Source organism: Vanacampus margaritifer, chromosome 5 (genome assembly GCF_051991255.1).
Source record: "Vanacampus margaritifer isolate UIUO_Vmar chromosome 5, RoL_Vmar_1.0, whole genome shotgun sequence".
NCBI classification, from domain to species: Eukaryota; Metazoa; Chordata; class Actinopteri; order Syngnathiformes; family Syngnathidae; genus Vanacampus; species Vanacampus margaritifer.
The window spans coordinates 18,099,894-18,114,319 of NC_135436.1; the positions used below are offsets into that span (position 1 = coordinate 18,099,894).

The following is a 14,426-nucleotide window of genomic DNA, read 5'->3' on the forward strand; positions in this document are numbered from 1 at the left end:
GAAGAAATAATGATACTCCAAGTTGATGAAATGCACTTGTATATGGTAGCCTGTCTTGTTGTATTTAGTATTATATGAATAGCATTTCAATTTATATACACTAAATATGTAACAATGTGTTATGTGATATAAAGATAATAAAGTAATATGTATTGAAATATGTTAAATAGTGAAAATGAGACATGGAAAAACGAACCATCAATTTTTCACATAATTAAAGATGACAATATTGATTTACAATATACAACAATTTTTCCAAGGGCTTTTTTTGGTCAAGAAGATCTGTTCAATGAAAATTAATTTATGGTACATGGTGTTACTAAATTGGTCAATAACATAGGATGCATTTTACTTGAATGATACATTTACAGTGCTTAAAATTATTATTTTTTTTTAATAGTTGTTAAACAAAAAAGACACAGACAGAAGCAGGATGCTACTTTATGCAGTTTCTTTGACTACCTTGTTGTTCCATACAACCGACAGAAGAGATTACACACATTGCTGTCCATAGAACTCTGTTTGGCAGTATCCGTTGTCCGTTACAATAATCTGTTACAGTAACTGTATGCAGCCTGCCCTAGTACCTACCCACTGTGTCATATATATATATTCCACTCTCTCCCCTCCCAAAGCCTGAGCCCTTGATCCTCGAGCTAATTCCATGAATCATCCAAGTCTAAATTCACTGATGGCGCAGCAGCACACAAAGTTGAAAGTTCAGATTGCTAGAATGAGACAAAGGAATCTCTTAAGCAAACAAGATGGAAGGACTCAAACAACACACTATAAATTACAAAAAGTTTGAGCTATGTGCAAGCAGTCATACAACTCTGGATTCTGGCTGCTGTTTGTCAATAGTGCTCGCCATCTGTGTGCCCTTGCACCAACGACGCACTGTGCCAACTCATCAGAGGGGACTGTCAAGGCTGGCTGACGTCACCCATCAAGCCTGTGTAATCGAAAGAGACGCTAATCCAAAGCCTGATTGTGGGTCGGGGCTGGGAGAGGGAGGACGATGACACAAGGAGGGAAGTTCGAAGGCAGCACATGTTGGAAAAGTTGGATTGAGGCTGTGCAAGTGAGGCAGGTGCTGTCCTAACTGGAGCAAGGCCGTCAGGCACTTCGCCCCCTTGCATCCTCATCTCCTGAGCATCTCTGAAGGTGCGGGACGCCCGCATCCAGGCCTCGTGCTGGACACCAACAGCCTTGCCGAGAGCTCTGCAGAGGGGGAATGTTGCGGGAGCTTCTCACGTTCTTTTGAACCCCCCATTATGCAAACTGTGCCCACTGTCTTCACCACAGTGGATCTGTGCCAAGATGGAGAAGAAGACAGCTACCTGACAGCAAATGAAGGGTAAGGGGAGGCATGGTTTGTTTTTTATTGGAGGCAGACATCTCCCAACTGACCTTATTTTGAACCCAAATTGGATTGGTCATCCTTCATTCAAAAACTTTTGTTAAACCTAACAATATAGAAAATTATAATCTTTAGTGTAGCACTCCAGAGTAGCCATTATATTAATACTCAATTTATTTTTATACATGTCTGACTTGCCTTAAAGGTTGCGTTTATTTTCTGATGATTGTGTAATTATGAATAAATGTCCTGCACTCTCCACAAAACCGATTGTTAAAAATAAATAAATAAATCAAGTCACGTACTGCAGAATTTGAAGCATATTTAGTCCATGTAGATTTGATTTTATACAACAAGCTTTGCTGCTAGCAATGTGGAGTGAGTGGAAACACACAGGTGTTCAGAGAGAGTGTACATGAAGGGGATTACATAGAGGCTAAGCTTCTTCATAAGAGCTCCTGTAAGTTTCCATCCCAGGTGGCACACAAACAGCTTAGTGTGACACACTTGTCATCGGCATCATATCAGAAATGTTTTTTGGTCGGATTGTGCACGTTCCACAAATGGGTCAAAAATGGCAACGTCCCCTCCAAAGCTGATCCGGTTAGGATGAGAACAGATGAGTGTCCTGGTTTTTGGCCAAGCAGTGTTTCTTCATTTTCTAAATACATACGTCTGACCTGAAAGCAAACTTCCCCCATCTCATGTTTTATTGAATCAAGTTCACCCTGAGCCTAAGAATCAATACCTGCTGTTTTCAGTCATATTGGGCTTTGTATTCATGTATTTTTTTGAGTCAGAAGCATTTTAAAAATTAACAATCAATAGGGATTTACAAAATGTTTAAGTGTCAGTGTCACTTAGTGTGCATGTCATGTAATACCTGGCCAGCAGGTAGAGCTGTTTGTCCTGTTGTTGTTGCCCACAATCAGTTGTTATATTACTAGCATGCTAATAATGTTTCTGTTACACCAGCCATGTTCACATTTTGGCATTTAGCAATTAATAAGCATCTCAGGTACACCAAAAGTTGATGGGGATGGTCAAATGACATCTATTTTTTCAAATGCTTAAGCTAACCAAAATGGTTCAACTAAAAGTACACAAATCCCACAGATCAAATTTTGCATTTATGCGCAGTCCATGCATATTTACATTTAAAAATAAGCATCAGTTCAAATTGTAGGCAATGTTTAACATGGTTACCATGGATGTACTACACAATGACCATATACATTTTGCAGTGAAAACGCAGTATGTGAGGGAAACTAACTAACTAACTAACTAACTAACTAACTAACTAACTAACTAACTAACTAACTAACTAACTAACTAACTAACTAACTAACTAACTAACTAACTAACTTCACGATTGCATGTAAGTTTATTTATCATAATGATGCAACACTGTTTTTTTTTTTGTGTGCAGTTTTCTTTTAGAATGACTTGTTACTATAACACTGTACGTACATCTGGCATAATAATCCAAAATCATCAAATCATTTTATAAAATATTGCGAATAGATTAGTTATTCCCCCCACCTTTTTTTTTTAAATCCTCTTTTAAGGACATTTCAATCGTGTTCTGATAATCCAAGGTTTACGTACGTGCTCTAATTTGGAATATACATGAATTGATCACTTTTTCATTTGCAATAGCTATTAATATCACAATATCTATATTGGTTATATAGAGAGTTAAAAACAAATCTTTCTTAAATCCTACAGCTACTGTAAGTGACGCTGTTACCAAACACCAAAAAGTGCCCAAAGAAGATTCTATATAAAGTAACACTGAGATGAGATTTGTCTTTCAGATGAGATGTCATTAAGGAGTAAGCACGATTTTAACAGATTGCGTGCTACATCATGACTGAAAGTCAATTGAGGCAAGAGTAAAGCGGGGACAGAGCCAGAAAAAACAGTAATTAAAAATAGAAAGAGAAAAAGTAAGTAGAGGGGGATAAAAAAAAAAGATTCTTTCAGACAGATCGTCAGTATTTCTTGACCACCGTCTCATTTTTTATGGACACCACAAAGATAGTGAAGTCATATGGAGCAGGAGTGAAGGATTTTTTTTTTAAGCGTCCATTGACTACACCGCGAGCTCCACATCAGGAATCTTTGTGAAGTAAAGATAACAGAGGACCTTGGCATATCACGTTTGGAGAATGGAGCAAATGTTTGGTGGCAGATGAAACGGAGCCGCCACACTCCCACCCCTCAATTTCAGAAGGAGGGCGTGGAGTCTATGTGTTCAGTGTGGCTCACTGTCACAACATGAATTATGAGCAGCAGCAGACATAATCCATTTTTGTGCAAAGCTCTGTTTGACTCTTCGCTAATCTGCAGTGTGTGTGTGTGTTACAGGAGACACCATGTGATGACACACATGCAAGCGCAGCCACATAATTCACTTAGTATGGCAGCTTTAGAAATGTAGGAGTGACTGTAAACCTGAGAACATAGAGAACTGTTGAAATTTAGCTTGAAACACAAGAAAATGTGCTATTTATGTTAATGCGTTGTATCAAATTACTGTAAATGCATGTCAAGAACAGTGTGAAGAAAGTTTGGAAGATTTTGAAGTGTTTTGATAGAAACTGTCAATGAAATGAGCTTTTCCAAAACATTTGCAAATTTCATTAAGCAACGAATATAACTTAAACCACACAGTTTTGGGTTAGAGTGCAACCCAACCCAGTGCATTTATGGATTCTTGGTAATTCTGAAGGGCCCCCAGGATGACATTCTTTCCAATTATGAAGATTTTTTAAGCTTAATTTATAATCATGTGACTGCTTGTTGTTATGTCTGCAACCTTATAAAGTTGTTAGAAAGAAACCCAGTGAGCCTTGTTGCTGCTTTCTGTTGCTGGTGGTATGATCATCAGCAGATAAACTTTATTTTAAGCCAAGATAGTCTTCTGTCAAAGTTTCGACATATAGTAAGTTCACATTATTTATTGTGTGCATAAGTCTACTTTATGTTATACTGTAGTGGTTTTGTTGTGTCTGCAGAGGGATGGAGGAGCCAAGTGGTCAGGGATCAATCTCTGAAGATCTGCAAAGGAAGGAACAACGATTGCCTTTCCAGGTATCTATCATCTTTAGGCCACTTGCATATCTTGCAGTCATTTGTGTTTGTGGGTTATATGTTTTTTGTCCAATCAGATTTTAGCTTTCATGTGTTGCTATATCAGTGTCAAACTTTCCAATGCCTTCAGACTGAGAATGCAGGCACCATACAACTAAAAAAAAGATGATATAATTAGTTTTTTAAAGAACCTGAACCAATTAGATTGGGGCGTCAACATTGTGCCATCCTCTGATTGGTTCAGAGCTACTTGGGAGTACATGAAGCTGGGAGAGGACAACTAACAGTACTTGAGTTGGGCATGAGGTGGAACCCCCCCCCCCCCCCCCCACACCCCTAAAAAAAAGGAAAAGAAAACTGGACGTTGTGAGGCATAGAAATGGTAATTTTTTTTAATTTAAAGGATCTTTGTGCAGTTTGTCACTTTTTTACTCGCGACTGCCACCTCTGGTCCAAAGCGTAACTGCAGCATCTGTGTCCGGCTCGTTCATGGTGCGCGTGCGAGTACGTGCACCCTCCACCATCCCTCACCTCCCCTCCCCAAAGAAACTGAGGAGTGTGCGGGTCGCACACTCTTTCGATAAAGGGAAGATGAAAGCTGATAGGCGCAGTCAGAGTAAAACAGTCAGGGCTCTTCGTTCTCATCTGGGGATTGGTGGAGCATGCATGATGGAGAAAAAGCTTTAATATTACCTTTTTAAACTGCGCAATGCACCTTTAAAATATAATTTGTGATAATAGCATATTTTCAAGGACCAAAAAAACCCCCACACTCACCATTAGCTGAACTTCAACGAGCCATGGCCCGCTTGTATGCCAACAAGTAGTGATGGGAAAATGAAGCCTCATGAAGCTTCATGAAGCACTTTTACGATTTTTTTTACTCCTCTAGATGGTGCTCTTGGTTCAAATATAAAGGCTAGTGCAATGAAAATGTATTACATTTCCACTGCCTTTTTAAACCAATAGTGCCATCTAGAGGAGTCAAAAAATATCACAAGTGCTTCATGAAGCTTCATTTTCCCATCACTACCAACAAGTATTAGTATTAAGTGCGACAGTAATGACAGAGTGCAGTGCCATAGTGTTAATTCTATGCTAAATAAAGTTGTCATTACCATCTGTGCATCTGGCGATGACACTTCACTTCGTGCCGCTGCCCTTGTCCTTGCAATGGAGGTTAGCCTCAAGTAGCTTTCAGCTAACGTCCGATTGCTAGTTTTCACTGCCCGTGAGTGAGTAGTGATGTCGCCGAAGCCACCGGCAGAAGAATGCAGCGTAGTGGTTATTGTGAGGGACACTCACAAAAAAGTAATTACATTAGTAAAATTAATTTATATATGACAACACAATTGAACATAAGACAACTGTCAATAGTAACAGAGCTATGACATGGCAGGGTTATTTCTGGCTCTCTTTTAATTCTTTAGCCTGTTTATAAAAAAAAAAATCACAAATTCAAATTTACTCTCAGCTAAAATGACCCATATTGTTACATTCTGCTAAGTGCTCAATCATTCCTTTCACTCTCCTTCAAGATCTTCCCTGACCCGGTTGAGGTAGTGCTCGACCCGCAGACATCTTTGAACAGCTTGGCTCAGGACCACCAAAGGGAGCGTCTACCCTCTATTGTTGTGGAGCCCACTGAGGTGAGCGAGGTGGAGAGCGGAGAACTGCGCTGGCCCCCAGAAAACGTGGACATGGATGAGGATGAGGAGGACCTCTTCTTGGAGCAGTGCATCCCCCCGGCTAACATTGCTGACTGGGGAGAGGAGGAAGAGGAGGAGGACGGGAAAGAAAGAACATCGGTTATTCTGAGCCAGCAGCAAGGATTGACACTCATTGGTGAGTTGCATACGTCTGGGTTATTCTATAGCTAGTGGCTGTCGTTTTTAGGATCGAAGATAAATTGGAGCCTAACCTAGATGATTTTGAGGCGGGAGGAAGGATACACCCTGGACTAGTTGCCAGCCAATCTGAAAGCCCATTTGCACACACATGGGCAATTTAATGTTGAATTTGTAAATTTTTTGGAACATGAGAGAAAACCAGAGCACCCAAAAGAAAACTCACACAAGCATGGGGAAACTCCACATAGGAAGGCTAGAGTCAAGACTGAACTTTGAACCTTAGAACTGTGAGGCAGATGTGATAACCACATCCTCGACCATGATACCGGATCATGTTTTATGTTTTAACTACAGAAAGGTCAGATTATTTAACTTTTTTAGAATGTTTTCTCCCACACCACAGCTTTTGTGGAGACTTTAATCTCTGAATCAGAATAATTTGGATTTTATTTTATACATTGTGCCATTTCAGATGGAGGCTGTTTTGTGCTCTCTCCACCATAAACACATTAGAAAAATGTCAGGATCAGATAGCTAATGCCAACCCGCCTCACTCTCACGAGGAAATAAAGGCGTTGGTGTGACTTATTCATGTTTTTGGAGCAAATCCCGGGAAAACCAGACTCTGAGGAACTTCAAGCTTTGGACCTTTGTTCACAGTCATGAAAATTGGAGGAGGGGATAGAGTTGGGGCAGTTGGGTGTGGGAAAATCCATGACTAACTATCCTTTTCATTTCCTTCACACTGATGTGGGGGTCAGACAGCATCGACTCAGCAACTTCCTGCTTGAACGATGGCTCGTTGCTCCTTAATGTCCGTGACAACTGCATGATAACACAACTGCTAAGATGTCTATCTAAGATATTGCGTGGGTGTAATGCGTGCTGCAGGGGGTTTAGGCCATGCCCAAGTGCCGTGGGTAAGGATGCAATGGTGTGATTTCTCACACTCTGTGGCCATTGTGTCAAAAAGCCCAATCACCTGCTCAAGAATCAGAAGTGAGTATGACTAAGTATTGCCTTTCAGCTTCATCAGTTTTTTTTTTAATTGACCACCTTAACTCTTTGACTGCCAACCATTTTCAGAAAAGAGAACATGTGGGTGCCAGCTGATTTAGAGCATTTTGACTGATCTTTCAAGGTCCACAGAAAATTTTGTGTTTGGACTATGGAAACACAGATACTACCAAATGAAAGATTGAAAAAAGTTAGTTTCTACCTTATTCAGTTTTTCAGTAATCAACAATAGAAAATAGGTTAGTTTCACCCAAATGCTCTGTTTTGGACCAAAATACGGAGAAATCAAGCTTTTTGTGAAACGATATTATTTCATGCACTCTAGTTAATTTGACACCTTTTTTTTTCCATGAATGATGCCACAAACACCTAAACAGTGCTTTACTTCTGTAAAACACTACCACCAACAATGAAAACGTGTTTTTTGATAGCAAAATAAGTTTATTTACATTCAACAGTGTAACAATTTGACAAAACAATTTGGCAAACTATTTACAAATGTGTGCAACCGTGCATGTGTGGTACTATTTATAATTGTGTGGATGTTTCAACACCACAATTTTTTTCTTTTTGTGTGGTATATTGTGTAACACTCCCCTGCGTGCAAGGGGACGCAGCAGGATTTGCACCACAGATTAGTTTCACTGCGATTGCCCTTTCGCGTGCAGACCCCACACTTTTTTGCCGGCCTTTTTTTCTGGGGAGTAGCAGGTATATACTGCAGTGTGTGTTTGGCCATGTTGCCATCAAGTCTACTCTCAGGATCATGATACGGTGACCTGGTGTTACGTCTGGCTTCCTCATGTCCTTCAGTTCCTATACCGGGTAGTAAGAGATGTTCTGATCCATCTTATCCACTCCATTCATGATGGCATTGTAGTCTCCGTGATCAGACTGTACCCACTCCTCCGATGAATATGCATTGGACTCGGGGTACTCTTCATCGTCCGATTGAACGTCCGCCTGTGCAGAAGTGCTCGGTTGTGCACCACGTTTTCCGGCGTTAGCATCGCTAGCCGGTGAGGCTTTACGACGTGATCGAAGCCGCCGCGTCAACGCTTCCAACTTCGGCGTCAACCTCGGAGTCACCATCATCATCATCATCAATGTGCTCTTTAGCACTGGTCGATGTTTTTCTTCTTTGAAAAACATGCTCAAGCGTGAGCTGCTTGCAACCGGTCGCCATTTTCGCTTCCTCAGCCATTCTCCCCTCAACACTCTAGCTCCGCCTCACGTCTTCTACTACTGACTCCTACCCGATCTTGTCCCAAGAGAGTCATCGCTGCCATCTAGTGCTGGCCAAGCCCCCCCCCCAAACATAGTTAACGTCTTTTAACGTTTTTGACAGCACTCATTTGGATTTTACTAAACGTTAGGTGGGAGGCAATCTGTTTGTTTTTTTAACAATTTTTTTATATGAAGTTCTTTGTGTTGCTTTTAAAGTATGAAAAGTGCGATACAAATAAAGATTTGATTGATTAATTATTTGAGGGGTCGCCACAACGTTCATTTAAGCGTTTTGTTAAGCATTTCCAGCTGTCCTTAATGATGAAGCCATCCAATTTATTAGTCTTTAGTGCTGGCACAGACAGGAACGTTCTGATGTCTAGGAGTTGGGGCACTGGTTTAAGGCCTCTAGACACCAATCCGACGTCGGAAGTCGGGTAGTGGCTGGGCGTCGGTATGCGCTGTCTGATTAATGTATGAAGCATCTGTTGGCAGAGCATCTGGGTGGTGTTTGCAACGGATGTAATATGTTGAATCGGTGTCGGACTGTTGTGACATGATCACCCTGATTGGCTGTTAGCTAGCGAATCAGCGCTTGGGGCAAAAACAAGAAGTGACGAACGTGGATAAACAGTAAGCGTAGGAAAGTCTTTACAATATCGCTCATTTCACACATTATCACCCTTCGCATTTGGATATAATTGTCTGGACAGAAGATCGAGGAGATGAATTGTGGTTCAAGAGAAACTGGCATTGTATGACATTACCGTTAAAACTCATTCAAACCCTAAAACGTCTAAATACTGTACTGTACCTGTCGAGCCAGCTCACGCTCACGAATAAGTTGGAATGCAGTTGTAGTCTTTTAACTGAGGCTTTTCTCAACATGCCACAATCTGCTATACTGTACATTCACATAGGAGCGTCCGTTCTCTTAATGTGTCCCACCAGATATCTACCATTCGTTCCTAGTTCCTACTACTACTCAAAGTACATCTTCATGGCTATTATTTTTTCACAGAGCCCTTTTCTTATTATTTAACTGTTCATGCATTTGCAGCCACTAATAGTAAACATATGGAACATTAAATTCAACAACCATCTTGTTTTCTTTAAGTGCGTTTCTAAAGTGCTAAAGTTAAATTAACCTTCTGCTTTTCTTTCCTTTAAAAAAAAACACTCTAAGGGGGTTGCTTCAGTGAAAATGGCTGGGAGGGAATGAGTTAAAGGGTGTGTAGATTAAAATTATACATCACATTACATTACACTATAAGTTTAAAATGATTTCATTGAACTTGGGGTTTGTAGATAAGCAGTTAGGTTTTTCTTCAGCTGCTGTTTGTTGAAGGTTATGACCATTTTTTTCCGTTGGTCCTGTTCCTGCATGTTCGAGTGCTTATCGAAGTGGTCCATCTACAAAAAAGTACAGCTTTTTCAATCTTTGCAGTTTTCACAGTCACTTTCCAATTTTGTGTTTTGCAGACCTACAGTCAGATGCATTTCGAGATGACACCCCCACACTTCCACCAAGCTGTGTTTCGACCCTCAACCGAAACTTCTGAAGACCCTATGAGTAAACAATAATAAGTTGACACTGCCAATGAAAGATTATACGTGTGAGCTGAAAGACTAAATAAACGGCAGTGCTGAAAAAGGAAAATATTTTCAAGTGCTGATAAACAACCAGTGAAGTTCACAGTGAAGCCATAAATGGGCATATCTGCACACTTGGCAACATGCTGATGAAGATAATCACACAAACACATATTGCAAAATGCAAACATTCACTGAACATTAAAGTGTGTGTGTGTGTGTGTGTGAGAGCGAGTTTATATCACATCAAAGGGACCATTTTCTGGGTTTTTGCTATCATTGTGGGGACCACGTGTCCTTTTGGGGACATTTTGGTGGTCTCCATGAGTCCAAACCTCTTTTTGAGGGTCAAAACTGGGTTTTAGAGTTTAGGTTTGAATTGGGTTTTGGTTAGGGTTAGGGTAAGGCAGTCAGTTGTGATGGTTAAGGTTAGGGTAAGGGTCTCGGAAATGCATTATGTCAATGAGATGTCCTCACTAGAAATATATACCTAAAGTGTGTGTGTGTGTGTGTGTGTGTGTGTGTGTGTATTTCTAAAACTTTTAGCACCTTTGTGTTATGTTTCATTTCCCAAACTCACACTTTTGAATGTCAGCGAGGACATGTTTGCTTTGCATATTATTTTGTACCTTTTACTCAGTTCCCAAAATATCCTTTAGCATACAGAACTTTTTCATAAACTCTTTTCAACGCAATGGTGACTTCAGTGGATATTTAGAAGAGAATTGTCATTATTACTCATTGAAGAGGAACTCAAGTCAAAAACATTCTTAACAATAATTTGTTCTATGTGTCCCAGTAGTCCAAACACGGCATTGTGATTAATAATATTGTGTTTGTTCAATAAGAATTAAGCAGCAAAATTCACCTGTTTTTATCCATCTTAGGGGGCGGACATTTTGCCACTTGTTGTCAATCGGAAATAACATTGCGGCTCATTTGCTTTAGCTAAAAACGGGTGGATTTTGCTGATTAATTGATATTCCACAAACACAATATTAATCACAATACTGTGTTTAGACTAAGTGGCGCCGCATAGAACATTAAGGATATTTCTCACTTATATTTCCCTTCAAATAGTTATCATAGTATATGAGGTCAACAATTCTAACATTACCACATTTTAAGAACTCATTTTGTCAAAAAAAGGCAGCTAAGGTTAGTAAGCAAATCAGATAAAACTGAAAACTGTTTTGTGGTTTTGTGTCTAGGCTGACCTGTGAATAAAGTGTACATATGATGGTGTCACTGAATAAAAAATAAAAAATAAATGCATCACTTAAGCATTTTGTCCCTCTGTCACAATCCATAAATTTGAACGTATACTGTAATATATATATATATATATATATATATATATATATATATATATATATATTTTAACATAACATATTTTTACTCACATGTTAGATTTTTATGATCTGTATTTTCCCTGTAATTTAATTATTCATTAATTTTACTACTATTTTACAGCCAATAGTGTTATTGGAGTAAGTTGCAAGTTGCACAAGTAAATGTGCCTGCTCTTTTCCTATATACTGTATGGTATTTCCAAATTGACTTTGAGTATTTTTTTTCTAAACAACAAATCTTGATATTAAGTAAAGAAGTAATTAATTAAATATATATATATATATATATATAAATATATATATATAAACTAAATATATCTGGCTGCTAATTTATTGCTAAATATGACATTCGGTTTGGCTAATAAATGTGTAAATTTGTCTCTAATATTAATGCTTTATCACCATCATACTTACCTCATGTCACTCCTTTTAACATGGTTGCATTAAAAAAAAGGTGTTAGTGTGTGTGTGACTTGCGGTATAAAACATTGCAACAGGAGAAAATCGCATAACATCCACCCAGCTAAGACACGTGTGCAACATTGACAACCGTGACGCCGTAAGTAAAACATATTAAGACTTTTATTTCAATTTGAAAAAACCTTTCATTTGTATTTTTAAATAGAACTGCTGTGATTGAACGATTCTCTTAAGTATTTAGACTGATTAGCAAGTTTTGATCATTTTGATTTGAACTTGTGATAGTTTATTGATGGAAGCCAGAGACTATGCAACACGGATCTTCTAGCTAAGCGCATTTTAAAGAATGAAATAAATAAATAAATGAAATGAAATTCCCCACAAACTTCTATATTTCTTTCTCTGTTTTTGATTGACAGTTGTACCTTTAATTTTGGATACCCTTAAAGTTGTACAATCACAGGAGTCAGCCCCGTTACATAGACAAATAACAGTCCAACTATAAGATTATATTACATCATGGATTTAAAAAAATAATAATACTCTGACTGTAAAATGCCTCTTAGCCTAAATAAATCAAGATTTCATTTGAGTAATTTCGTCAGGATCGTACCTCGGTCTTTAATAATTTAGACTGGGGCCAGCTTAGTTCTGGGGGTCGTTATCCGTCCCAACTCATAAAGTTGTGGGGCATTGAAAAGGTTGGGGACAGCATCCATGTCATGAAGCTGCATTGCTAACATTTAGTTTTGAATTTACAGCTTAATCATGTACGACCTCTATGACTGGAGTGAATTGGACAGCGATCCAAACTACAACATCACTTATTACGATTACAATGGCGACAACATGGAGCCAGAGATTCTCCCTGTCCATGTCGTGGCTCTGACCTTCTACGCCCTTGTGGTTTTGTTTGGCGTTCCTGGAAACGCCATAGTGATTTGGGTGACCGGTTTCAAAATGTCCCTGTCGGTCCCGAACATGTTTCTCCTCAACCTCGCGCTGGCTGACCTCCTGTGTTGCCTCTCACTGCCTCTTCTCATGATGCTTCTCGTCAACCATGACATTTGGGAATTTGGCCCTGTGGCGTGCACTTTTCTCAAAGGCCTCTTCTACTTGGTGAAGTACTGCAGCATCTTGCAGCTCGTCTTCATAAGTCTGGATCGATGGTTGTTGGTGGCCAGGCCCGTGTGGTGCCAAAACAACAGGGGACCCAAGTATGCTGTCCTGGGTTGTATTGCAGTGTGGTGTCTGGCCCTGATAGCAAGCATCCCTGAGTTTGTGTACAATAAGGAGATCACAGTGGGTGTACACAAGCATGAGTGTTTAACGCTTCACAGTGTGCAGAGACTCAGGCTCATCACAACGCTCCGATTCCTGTTTGAATTCCTCCTGCCGTTCCTCATCATCGGCATCTGCCACTTGATGGTCTACAGGAGAGCCGACAGTAAAGTGGCAACCTGCAGGACTCGCTCCAAACGGACGCTGAGGGTTATCGTTGCCGTGGTGCTCAGTTTCTTCCTGTGCTGGCTGCCCCTGCACATTGTCAAATTCTTGGTGTTGGTGATCCCTCAATATTCCCATCACAATCCGTCCTTGCACATTGCCGAAGTTTTGACCCTATGCCTGCCCTACTTCAACTGCTGCCTCAACCCGCTGCTTTATGTGTGTCTGGGCCGAGGCTTCAAAGACATAATGAACCGCTCCCTGTGCAACATCTTCCACTTAATTAACGAGGACCACACGCCTAGGACCAACATGGCTGTTTAAGAAGGTGCAAGAGTGCGCAGAAATTGACATGGGCCTTTATCAACCGTCGTAATAGATGAGGAGGATTTTTCCTTCCTTCAATGAATTACACTGAACAATTATTAGGGCTCATTCTTGGGAAAGGAATTTGGAAGCAATCGAACCATGGGACTAAATTCAAGTCAATAAAATGCTGTAAGGTAAAAAAAAATAAAAAAATCAACAGCCATGTTTATTGTAAAAAATAATGTCTATTGTGTGTGATTCTATGGAGATTCTCACTGAGAGCATCGAAACTATGTATGTATGACTTATGTATTCAACAAAAAAACCCAACTGAAAACAGGTTTAATATTATCGATTTTTCAAAATAGTCATCTTTTGGTTACTTTTTTTTTGCATACTCTTGAAATTCTTACCTCTGGAAACTCCTTAAAGACTGTTGGAAAACCCTTTCAGGTGACTAGCTTTTGAAGCTCAACGAGAGAATGCCAAGAATGTGCAAAAAAGTAATCAGCAAAAAGGGTGGCTATTTATTTATACATCTATTTTATTATTTTCACCTTTTTTTTGTTAAGTACATAACTCCAAATGTGTTCGTTAGTTGTCATAGTGGTCGTCATAGTTTTGATGCCTTCAGTGATAATTGTCAGTTTCCTTTTAAAATAGCTTGCTCTCTTTGATGGTGTAATGTTAATGGTTGAACAAACATGACGTTTTTGGGGTTTCCTGAAAAGGGACTATGTTGGAGGTTCGAGGTTT

At 39.6% G+C, this 14,426-nt stretch overlaps 2 protein-coding genes across 2 annotated transcripts; both read left to right on the forward strand.

Moving 5' to 3' along the window:
• The first annotated feature begins 993 nt into the window (after window positions 1-993).
• Window positions 994-11,421, forward strand: lbhl (LBH regulator of WNT signaling pathway, like). The gene is made up of 4 exons (XM_077566920.1): window positions 994-1,357; window positions 4,381-4,456; window positions 5,995-6,301; window positions 10,033-11,421. The coding sequence occupies exons 1-4, from the start codon at window positions 1,275-1,277 to the stop codon at window positions 10,110-10,112; spliced, it is 546 nt and encodes a 181-aa protein (XP_077423046.1). The 5' UTR covers window positions 994-1,274; the 3' UTR covers window positions 10,113-11,421.
• A 1,262-nt stretch (window positions 11,422-12,683) lies between these two features.
• LOC144052410 (C5a anaphylatoxin chemotactic receptor 1-like) lies at window positions 12,684-14,093 on the forward strand. The gene has a single exon (XM_077566445.1). The coding sequence runs from the start codon at window positions 12,684-12,686 to the stop codon at window positions 13,683-13,685; it is 1,002 nt and encodes a 333-aa protein (XP_077422571.1). The 3' UTR covers window positions 13,686-14,093.
• Window positions 14,094-14,426: the final 333 nt, after the last annotated feature.